Genomic DNA, 11,751 nt, shown 5'->3' with positions numbered 1-11,751 from the left:
TAAGGGCTATTTCTTGTTTAAAGTTCCTGACTTACACAATGATAATGGAAGCCCAGGAAAGAGCTGCTCTGCCCTCCTACCTCTATAGGTCACAAGTTTAAGGCTTTAGTATTGCCATCTCTGTTTTTAAACACCGAAATACCCAGGCTGGGCCTGGACCCATGTATCTTTCCCACTGGCTGGCATTCTGCAGCAACAGCCTCATTTGTATTCTGTCTTTGATTTGAGCAAAAAAACCCCACCACACTGCATTGCCACAACTAGGCAATTCCCCACTGTGATACAGAGATTGCCACACAGTCACTCTTAAGTTCAACATGTTCCTGCTACCATATTTTATTCATACTGATGGTCTGCTTCACAGTGTGTTCCCAGACTTCCTTTAAAATTTAAGCTCCAGACTTCTAGCAAAATACATAAAGCAAAGTGAGTATCTTTTTCTATGTAGCTGTACAATGAAGCTGCCTCTCCTTCAAGACTGATCTATCAGATTTCAGGCTGGGTTGGTTGTTTCTTTTCCCCCCAAGCAGGGCTTGAGTATCTTCCTGTACAAAAGAGAAATTTGTAACTTCTTAAAGAGCTATTGTCTATAAAGACCTGCTCCTTTTCCAGTTAAAAATGAATTTCAGGCTGTGGAGAAGTTTGGACTGGATGATTCCACAAACGTGCGGCTTCCTCCAAGACTGTATTCATGAGTGGACGCCACCAGGACATGCAAAGTCCCTGACACCATAGCAGCTGTTGGGGCCCTGTATTTCTTCATAAGCCCCATACACCCCTTCTGTTGGGGTTTATAGTATACCCATATACTATAAACCCCATAACCTCTTCTGCTGGGGTTTATAGTCTCAGTGGCCACTTCTGGATGGATTTTTGCACAGTAGCCTTTTCCTCACACTCTGATTTTGTTTGTGAAAGGAAATTCTCCTAAACTGAGGGGGTAACTTCAAGTAAAGCATTGCAGGGAATCTGACAGCTTTGTGGGCCAGAGCCATCTTTTTGTAGGGCTCTCCTTTGCTATCATCAAGTCCAGGATTTCACCCATGGGTCTGGGCAGAACTTAAAGGAGGATCCTCCAAGTACAATAAAGGCTGTGTAACATTTGGCCCCAGGCTACATGAGCCACAGCACTCTGTCCCATATACTCCAGGGAGTGGGAAGTATCTGGGCTAAACTAGACTCTTTCCACAGCCCATGAGGAAAGACAGGCTCTCCAGGGAATGGCTAACAGCCTCTTCTACATGGTTTAGGGTACGAGTACTCACCACCTGAAACTCCCTCCATTGTGTCGGAGAGATGCAGGCAGTGTTCACAGTGGGCACCACTACTTTTCCAATACTCAGACTTACTGAGGCAGATCTATCCATTCTTTTGCAGGCAGAGCAAAACACATGCGGAGAAATGGGGAGAATAGAAACATCATCTGCTGGCAGTGACCTGCATCGGGAGCAGCAGCCCAGAAAAGGTGCCTCCCCTTAGCCTGCATGAGAGGAAACTTGAGTTTTCTCTCACTGACTTTGTTAACAATGGCTTTTTGAATTTTTATTGGCATCAATGTGAGTCCACCCTTGGTGCCATGTACACTGTCTATGGTCATGAGGTTGAGCAGGGCTCCATGAGTGACAGTGCAGTCCAGGGATGGCAAGGAAAATAAACTGGGAGCCAAACAAGGTCATCAGGGCAGGTCCAGTGGCAATAACCGCCTTCAGCCAGAGTCCAGTGATGTCCAAGCAAGGGCAAAGTGACAAAGAAGGTCTGAGGTCAAGCCTGGAACTTGAGCCACTTCAGTCCAAGGCTAGACACAACACACGCTTGACACAGCTAAGGCAAGAGCTAAGGCCAAGGGGCTGAGCTTCAGTGTTGCTCCAGGGCCAGTGGGTGATGGAAGTCCAGAGGAGGCTGGTCAGGGGAATGACAGGTTGCTGCTGTACTCTAGGTCCTGATAGCCATCGTGAGGGGAAGCCTGAGAATAGCCTTACCCCTTAGCTGGTAAAGCACTTCTAACACTTAGCCATAACAGGATTTACCCTCAGATATTCAGCTTTCTAATTACCATCATACTTTATTCTAAGACCTCTTTCCCTCCCGCTCCTCAACGTTATGTGACTTTTAATAGCCTCTCCTGCGAGGAGCTAAGAAAATGATGTTACAAAATGCTCCAATCAATGACTTGCAAAAGAGTAGAGAAAAGATGCTCACTGCCAGTTTCTCCTCTTCCACCAGAGCCTCCCAGGCAGCACTAGCTCCCCAGCTAGGGCAGCTCAGCCACAGCTATCATTCACTGCAAGTCACAAATATGATTTTAGCAGGAAAAGCTGAAACAGCATTGGCCTTCTTGTCACCATCTCTGGACAAGCCCAGGAGAGGCAGAAATGGTTTGTTTAATGCCATCTCTCATTATTCCTGGCACTTCATGACTCATTAAGTGTCCTAGTTTTGTAACTAACTCCTGCGGAGCTCAACATTTGATACACATTTATGGGTGGCCTGTTGGCTGAAATAACAATTGGACTATTCATAACTCCCCTAACCATGCTAACTCCTTCCTTTGTGTGCCAGGCTTCCTTTAAACAACTGTAAGATAAAGATACTGGGGACTTCAGTTCTCAACACAAAATGAATGACATGTATCTGGACAATATTAACATAGCTATGTGCTGCATTTAGACATGCTTGTTCTGAGCCAATAAACTTGTCCTTATACCTTTCACACTGCTCCCCTTCTGTATTTTTACCATGAATGTATGTATGCAGATGAATGACTGCTACTGATTCACCTCAGAAGAAGGTCAGCAGCACACACATCAGTATTCATACGCTTGAAATGACCCTTCTTGCCCATTACATGTGGGAATTAGAAGTAAGAGACCTATGTTCAGAAACCTCCTTGTGATGTGAATGATCTTGTCAGCTTCTCCCTTGTTTTCCAGCTTGCTTTCTTTGCAAAAGGTCAGTGAGAATTCAAAACAGAGCCCAGCAACAACTGGGCCATCCTGACAACTGATGCAAACATGGCAACCACAAGTATTCAGCACAAGTTTGACAGACATAAGTATTTTTCAAGATGACAGCACATTTAACCTTTGTCTTCTGAAAGCATCATGCACAATAACCTCAGAGATAGGTAGACAGGTCTGTGATTTAGGTAATTTTTCCTTTCATTCACTTAAAGCACAGTCACTTAACATGGCCACTCTGAAAAGACTTTGTGGACTTTGCATATACAGCCAAACCAATCCAGCCAGTGTATATTTTGGAGCATGACTGAAAAGTCACCCACAAAATCATACAGGTCTAAACTGAAGGTTAGGATCTTGGGTTACTTTAAACTCAAGGTGGAAGTTATTTGCAGCTTCAACCAAAGTGTGCCTGATCTCAGAGTAATTTCGATGGGCATGCTCTCAGAAATCCAGTGGTGTGTAGGACAGTATTCAAGATGGCTTTGTACTGGGTCTGGCTGGGATGGAGCTGACCTTCTTCACAGCAGCCTTACAGTTGTGGCTAGGGTAGCATAAGTAACACACCAATGTTTTGGCTATTGCCAGGCAGTTCTCGCACAGTGTCAAGGCTTTTCCTCCAACACCCCATATTCTGTAGGCTGGAGATAGGCAACAGGCTGGGAGGGTAGATAACTGGGACAGCTGACTCAAACAACCAAAGGGGTATCCTATACCATATGATGCCCATCTGCTCAGAAATAAAGGCTGAGGGAAAAAAAGAATGATGGGAGGACATTTATGATGATGTCACTTGTCTTCCCAAGCAACTGCTACATATACTGAGGCCCTGCTTCACATAAGTAGCTACACATCTGCCTGCTGATGGGATGTAGTGAATGAATTCCTCTTTTTGTTTTGCTTCTGTATGTAGGTTTTGCTTTTCTTTGTATTTGTCTCACCCCATGAGCTTTTTCCATATCATTGCCCTACCCCAATCCTTCTGAGGAAGAGGAGGTAGAGAGTAGCTGGGTGGATGCCTGGCAGCCAGTCAAGGCCATCCTGCCACAGGGCTCTGGGCAAAGATTAATTTTCTTGACTGGTTCTATCTTGGTGACTGCTGTTCACAAAGAAAACAGGTGATGTAAAATTCAAGGGCATTTTTGTATAAGAATGGTCAATTCAATTCAATACTGAAAACCCCAAAACGTTCAGTAACCTTCAGTCCTGATTAAAAAAGAAGAAAAACACTTGGGGTCTTACCCTTTAAGCCTCATTGTTGGAGCCCACAAGGAAATGGTTTTATGACCAGCTTATTGTAGCTCAAATCTGTGTTGCGCTAGTGAGAGTGGCCCCACTCTCACTAATGCCTGTTTTATATTCCTTCTGCTTGTGTTAAGTCAACACTAGAAGTCAGGAGAAGAGTCCAAGGAGCTTCATGATCTGGCTGGCAAAAAGAAGAATATGAAGGATCTTATCTGTTCTCTCAAAACCTTTTGTTTCACAGGTGGTTTGCAGTAGCAGCCAGGCTGTGCTCATCCTGCCATAGCGTGGCCCAGAAGGAACAGATGATGCAGGTGGTCTGCCGGGGAGTCCAGTTTGTCACCACAACTTTTCTCAGTGTGTGCAGCAGCTCCTGCCAGCAGGGAAAAAAACAATCACTGATTTCAGTCTAGTGCCTTGACTGCAATATTCCTGTCTTTGTCCTGCATTGCTTTATGCAAGGTTTAGACACTGACTACCGGCGTGTCAGGCTTCTGCTAAGTCACGGTGGTTTAAAGTTAGAGATATGGCTGTTATGAAATGAATAAAGTGCACAAAATCACCTCTGGAGGAGTGAAAACAACTGATTGCAATACACAGGCTTGAGTGTCAGGGAACATGCTTCTCTGGAAGGAATCTTGTTATATTCTTACCCCATGACAGAGGTGATCCCATCTCCCAGAAAAGACTCCTCGTGAGTCACTAGATCCTTTGGGAGGGAGGATGAGTTAGTAATTAGAGATGAAATACAAAGGTGTTTTCAGCATCGTGGCTGGCTGCTCCATTTCTAATACAGCACGTTACTTGTTAGTGGTAATATAGCTTTGCACCTTCTCCTTTGCTCCCAGTAGAATTAATTTCAGCACTATTTGCATGCCAAGTGTGCACACTCACAGCTGAGAGCTTCAGGAACAGGGAGAAGGCACAGCCTGGATGTGCTCAGGTAAGATCACAAAGAGTCTGCACCAGGCCTGTGAGCTGAACACCACAAGAGCATCTTTGCTCATTCCCACAGGAACTGTCCCACACCATTACAGACACACCTCAGGACACAGCAGATTGGGGCTGTTTCAAAATCCTTTGGGAGATCTGCAGGAGTTTTCTGTTCCACTCTGTGATGGAGCAAAGAGGGGAACATCACCCGACTCCCACGGAGCAGCTATCTCTTCCCAGTACATGAATCCAGCCTGCACCCCTGTTCCTGCCAGGAATCTCTCTGCTTCTATCTTGCATGTGCTATTTATTAAGAAATAAAGAGCAGGGAGGATCAGCTTTTAAAGAAGCAGGCCATGCACATGCAGGGAAACACAGGCTGCCAAGTCTTTGGGAGCCCTCAGAGATGGAAGTACCATAGGAGAGCCACATGGCAGTGCTGCTGGTATGTGTACTGTGCTGCTAAAGTAGCTCTCCACATGCCATTTAGGGAGAGAGGCAATCATGGAGCTAGAGACACAGATCACACTAAATCCAATGGTCAGAAACTGGGAAAAGAAGTAAACGTCTCTGTGCAACAGGACCCACTATCCCAAGCTGAAAGCACTGGGAAACAAAGCAACAGGGCATGTAAGCACTTCCACGGGAGCTGACTGTGAATGAAGCAGCTTGGTTTTCACTTGGATTTGCAGCTGCTTGTTTGTGAAGAAAATGAGGGTGGGAAAACTGGAGAAACACCAGGAGAGAGCTCCTGAGAGTACTGTGGGCTTGGACTTAAGAGAGGGAAAAGCACCTCCTGCTGTGGGGGTCTTGCTCAGGGATGTCCAACTTGTCTTTCATCCTGCTAGACACAAGTCACAAAGCCCCAACTGCCGATTAGCTGCTCAGACCAAAAGGAGATTACCTATCTTCCAAGTGCTGAGGTAGAAGACGAGTGAAATCACAAGATGCAAGGCAGAGCTTCTGCTCCATTATTCAGTGCCAAAGCACAGCATCTTAAATAAAGCCAGCAATATTACTTTGTGTGTGCTTAGGAGCAAGCTGTAATCCCTCATCCAACATTACCTGAGTCTGTAGAGTTACCTCAGGGTAAATGAGGCCATAACTATATATACACAGCCATTAACTTACCTGGTTCCAATCAGAATAGCTGATGTCATTGCTTTGTATAGTGAAAGAAGAAAAAAACAGCAGAAAACTTGTTTTACTGTCAAGTTTATTTCAGAAAGACAACCGGTATCTATGGTTTACACATCTGGAGAACAAAGCTCTTAATACCGATGAGACAGAAATATCCCAAAGCCAAAAACGAAAGGCCAGAGCTGGATTTCTTCACCACGTGTTCATCATCAGAGGATGATTTCTGAACCTATCCATACAGTTTGTCAGGGTGTTGAGCCACCACACAGTAACCCTGAAGGTCCTCTGGTGGCTTACCCAATGAGCACAGCCTTGGTTAACGCATCAAAGCGATGATTGCACAGAATCCCAGACTGGTTTGGGGTGGAAGGGACTTCAAAGCTCATCCAGTTCCAGCCCCTGCTATGGGCAAGGACACCTTCCACTAGAGCAGGTTGCTCCAAGCCCCTGTGTCCAACCTGGCCTTGAACACTGCCAGGGATGGGGCAGCCACAGCTTCTCTGGGCACCCTGTGCCAGCGCCTCAGCACCCTCATAGGGAAGAGCTTCTGCCTAAGAGCTCATCTCACTCTCCCATCTGGCAGATTAAAGCCATTCCCCTTGTCCTGTCACTACAGGCCCTTGTCCAGAGTCCCTTTCCATGTTTCCTTTAAGCACTGGGAGCTGCCGTAAGGTCTGCCCTTAAGGAGCCTTCTCTTCTCCGGGCTGAACCAGCCCAGCTGAGAGATCAAATACTTTGTGTCAGCGTGCACGGTTTAAGGCTGTGACAGAGATCACAGTGATGACCACCCCGCTATCCCCAGGGCTGCACAACACCCCTTACAGACCTCAGCTCTGCCTCGGAGCTCCTGCTCCTCCCAGAGCGGAGGGGCCCAGCCGCTTAACCTGCTGGGGTCAGGAAAGCACCAACCTCCCATGGCGGCCCCCCCCCGCCTTGCCCAGGCACGGCTGAGGGGGTGACCAGCACCCCCAGGCCGCCAGGGGGCGGTGTCGGCCGCGGAGGCCGGGGCGGGGAGAGGAGAGGCGGGTCTCTCCCGTCGGCCGGCGCCGTCTGTCCAAGATGGGGTCGGAGGCGTCCCCGACCGCGGCCGAGCGCTACCACCCCAATCGCTTCGTCTCGCTGCCGACCGAGCTCGACCGCAGCACCTTCGACGTGCCGCCGGAGAGCCGCCGTGCTGAGGCCGAGCGCTTAGCTATCCGCGCCCGGCTCAAGCGGCAGTACCAGCTGCAGCTGAACAACCCCAACCCTCCGCCCGTCATCGTGAGTGGGGACGGGGCCGCGGGGACAGGGAAACAAGGGGCTTGTCCGCAGCGCCCCGGTGTCCCCGGCGTGGGGCCGTGCGGGCAGGGCGCTGCTCTGTGCTCCCCGTGACCTTGGGGTCCTTCCGGCCTGGGTTTGCAGGCCTCAGCGGTGGGTGAAGGGGCTGCGCGGAGGTGAGCAGGGGCCTCACTGTGGGGTTTGTTTCCCACCCAGGAAAACCCTGCAATGATCCGCTGGGTCTACGCTAGGACGCAGAACGTGTACCCTACCTTCCGCCCGACACCGAAGACGTCCTTCCTAGGGCTTGTTTTTGGCCTGTGCCCTCTCCTCTTCTGGGCTGCGGTCTTCAAGCTTGAAAGGGTGAGTTGGCAATGTGGTATGTTAGTGAACGGCCCAGTGTAAAGTGAAGATCTGTTTGGAGACTGAATGGGTGGAATCCTCTTGCACCTGAGAATGATTAATACCGTTAAAATAATGAGGGAGAGAAGGTTGATACTGAGCCTGCTGTCTCAAAGACTCGTAATTGGCTGCAGAGTCCTGTTGTGCTGAGAGCCCTCTATTGTACCCAGGGGTATGACCAGTCACAGTTTCCACGATCAAGGTATTTTGCTACAATAAAGCTCTCTCTAGCACTGACAGTACAAATTAATCATAAAATACCATTATTTTCAGCTGTTGACCTGCAGTAGCTACGCTTTATGGGTAACAGACCTCACAGTGTCTCTGTAAATGCTTGACCATTTCTCTAAACTCATGAAGCAAATGGGGAGGAGTACTTGTGCTGATTACAGTGCCTGATCTCAGCAGCATGGTTAAGGTGTTGGAAGGTTTATCTCACTTCTGGTCTAACTCCTGAAATGCAGACTTCAGAATCTGAGCAATTCTGAAGAAACTCAGCTATATACATACATAAGAAAATGCTGTGTAATGGGCAGACAGTGGCTGTTTTCACTAGTGAATCTGTGGCTATTTCACTCTTTTGCACAAAAGTAGTATTTTTAGATCAAGTCATAAACCAGAAAGCACAAACATCAGTTAATAGAATATTTGTAGGGAACATTGTTTGCTAGGATGGATCAAAAATGCAGGTTTTAGGAAACACACTGAGCATGTTGACAGAAATGTTATTGAGACTTCAGCATCTCCACAGTATTTTGTCATGGTAGTTTGGTTTTGTATGTGAAGCCACCAGGTGGGGTTTAGCCACCAAGTGGGGCTTAGCATGTGAGTGCTTCACAATAAACCTGTGTGGGTGAAATCCAGCCACAATTGCCTGGGAGTATTTAGGATGAACTCTTCAATCTAGTCCCCAGAAAAAATTGGTTTCCTTTATTCCAGTTCCTTTACTGATGTTTGGGGTTTTTTTGTGGTGGTATGTACAGTATCTGTAGCGTCTGTAGTGTAACAATATTTATCAGCAAAGTCGGTGACTGCAGGGTGAGATACAAATGGGCTGAATGTTAACACAGGTATATTTGGGCAAGTTACTACAAAGTTCCTTTGTAACTGGATTGTTCAGCCAGAAGGAGGAGGTAAAGACTATGTCTAAATTCACTGCGACACAACCAGTTAGGTGAAAAGTACATTGAAGGAATTGGTCTCTGCTGGCCTGTGAGAGCGGCTGAATTTGCAGAGATGTCAATCTGAGCACGTCTTCTGTAGCTCAGAAGCGAGGTGAAGCTAAATGCCTTGCTCTTTTTCACTTTTTAACCTCATCAGCTGTTAAGTTTGTGCTTATAGAATCATTTAGGCTGGAAAAGACCCTTAAGCTCACATACGATGCCATCTTCCTATAGTCCGTGCTGAAATACTAGAACTGCTTTTCTCTTACCCAGGTTGATTGAAACTTCTTTAATAGGATGATGATGAATGTTCTTTCTTCCACAGGATCACAAAGAGAAGCTTATCGAAGAAGGTAAATACGAGCGACCATTCAGTTTATTTTAAGCTCCTGCAACGGCAGTGCTGCTGATGGCATATAAATAAAATAAGATGTATTGTTACATGCTGATGTTTCTCCTTCATAAGAATAAATCTTAACAGCTTGTTGGTTGTCTTGCATCTGTAACAATTACAGAAAGTGCAGAAATGCAGGATCTGTATATCTAACACAGATAGATACAGAGTGCCCTGAACAAAACCACTGTACTCCTTTGGTCTACATACAGAGGCCTCTTAAACTGTGAAAGTTGCTGCTGTCAGAGCAGCACAAGCTGAAATATTAAGCAGGGCCAGAACAGTTCCTGCAGAACCGCTGCTTGCTTACTAGGTATGTATTCTTGGCATCAGTTTAACTCTGTAGTTTGCCCTAATCAGGTAATAGGCAAGTTCTGTGGTAATCTTTAATAACTTCAGGAGCCTGCCTGCCTGCTCTTAGTAAGTTTTTCTTTTCCCTAATAAAAAGCAAGCCTAAACTATGTCTTTCTTGCAGTAAAATTGGGATAAAATTACCATACCAGACTTGGAAATAACAAGCTGGATGATGTCATGCTCTAGGTGACTGGCATTCCCACTGTCATTCCTGCGAGTGGGAGACAAGTAATGATAAGGATTTTTCTTTTTGACACTGATTCACTACAGAAGAATTCCATTTCATCCTGAAAACGGGCCATGATTAAAAAACCCAAGCATAGCTAAACCTTGTGCCCACAAAGGTGCCTACTCTGCTGCTTTTTATAAGAACACAAGTTGCTTCTGCCTAAGTCAGTTGTTTCTGCCTACCCTTCTGCTAGAAGGGGCTTTGGGATTTTTACTGTCGAAGTACTGAAACATGAATGCAAGGAAAAGATTTTTAATCCAGACTTTTCACATGGCCTGTAGGTGCCATCAACGATCCAACCAACCATCATTTGTCAGCCATTGCACAGGTTTCTTCTCAGATGTTGCGGTCAATGCCAAGATCTCAGTCTGATGCGAAAGTTGAAACCTTCCCTCTGTTTGCTGGGAAAGCAGCCTGTGTGAAGTCAGCAAAAGCAGCTCTACCACATCCCTTTGCTGTATAATTAAGATGTAGGTACTGGCTGTTTGCAGGCCCTCTGTATCAGAATGAGTTGATGAGTTTTTTCATGTAACCACAAAATGCTTGAGGTGGGAAGGGACGTTTTGGGCATTACCTGGTCCAAGACCCTGCTTAACGGGAGACCCCTAAAGCAGGTTGCCCAGGACCATGTGCAAATGGCTTTGAGTATCTCCAAGGATGGAGATTGTGCAGCCTGTGCTGGTGCTTGGTCACCCTCACAGTAAAAAAAGGGGGTTTTGTTTCTTTGTTTCCTGCTGTAGCTCTCCTGTGGCACATCAGATGGTCAGACTGTGAGGAGCTTGGGACTAAGGTGTTGCAGCAGCTGTACAAGGCCATGGCCTGCTTTTGCAATCCCATGTGTGCTCCCAGCAACCCTCTTATATCTGTCCTCGTGGCTTTTTCTTCTGCTCACTTAACTAAAGCAAACCCAGATTGTTCTCCCTGCAGAACAGCTTCTAAAAGACTGTCACAAATGATATTACAAGGTTCCACTGTGGGTCAGTGTGGAGAGGTATCAGCACATGGAGAAAGTGGTATTTAGGGAAAGAAATAATTGCTTGTCTGAGCATGCTAAATTAACTATCTTCCTGCTGCCACAAAATAATTTGATCTCCCAGGACCCATTTCCTCAGCTAATTGGAACTTGAGTTGCCATACATGTAAACTCTCCCTCGCAGCTGTATTTGTTTCAGGCCAGCTGAGCAAATGGTTCAGGATGGGTTGTAGATGAGTGCAGTGCCTCTAGTCATTTAGGCCAGCCTCGGATTGATGCTTGTGGCACCTGCCACAGCCCTTCCCTTTGCCATTGCAAGTGTCTGATGCTATGTTCCTGCAGATTTGAGTGTGGTGCTTGGGGAAAGGCTGCCCTACTTTTCTCTCTTGTTCTTTGCAGAACTCTCCAAGCTGCTTTTCTTGCAAGGAACAAATGTGTGATGCTACTGGAGGTGGGGTTGGTTGAGGCAGTGGTGCAGAGTGTGTAGAGGAAGGAGAGGGGAGTTTCCCTTCAAAAGTCTAGGGTGAAGACAGGAGAGTGAATGTGCCTCGTGGAATTTTACCCTTGACTCGATGTGTTACCACCCGTGTCTGCTTCAGTGATGAGTGCATAGCAAGAGAAACTCGAGCCTGCAGGTCACTGGATGGTAATTTAGGTCCCAGACAAGAAACAAGCTTTTCCCCACTGCCTGTGAAATATTCAGACCT

General features: G+C 46.7%; 1 protein-coding gene and 1 long non-coding RNA gene across 2 annotated transcripts; one reads left to right on the top strand and one right to left on the bottom strand.

The window, feature by feature from the left end:
- Window positions 1-332: 332 nt before the first annotated feature.
- LOC133218821 (uncharacterized) lies at window positions 333-6,852 on the bottom strand. Its single transcript, XR_009727269.1, has 4 exons — window positions 6,264-6,852; window positions 4,200-4,572; window positions 1,256-1,368; window positions 333-532 (listed from the first exon to the last, which is right to left on the bottom strand). It is a non-coding gene; the product is annotated as an uncharacterized LOC133218821 (long non-coding RNA).
- A 442-nt stretch (window positions 6,853-7,294) lies between these two features.
- NDUFB4 (NADH:ubiquinone oxidoreductase subunit B4) lies at window positions 7,295-9,535 on the top strand. The gene is made up of 3 exons (XM_061365419.1): window positions 7,295-7,532; window positions 7,746-7,892; window positions 9,420-9,535. Exons 1-3 carry the CDS (start codon window positions 7,332-7,334, stop codon window positions 9,477-9,479), a joined length of 408 nt encoding a protein of 135 aa, XP_061221403.1. The 5' UTR covers window positions 7,295-7,331; the 3' UTR covers window positions 9,480-9,535.
- The last annotated feature ends 2,216 nt before the right edge of the window (window positions 9,536-11,751 follow it).

This window comes from Neopsephotus bourkii, unplaced genomic scaffold (assembly GCF_033783945.1).
Source record: "Neopsephotus bourkii isolate Nb327-2 ecotype Australia unplaced genomic scaffold, CSIRO-AGI_Nbou_v1 NB_1287, whole genome shotgun sequence".
NCBI lineage: Eukaryota > Metazoa > Chordata > Aves > Psittaciformes > Psittacidae > Neopsephotus > Neopsephotus bourkii.
The sequence above is the reverse complement of the archived record's forward strand: the minus strand, read 5'-3'. Positions and strand labels throughout refer to the sequence as shown.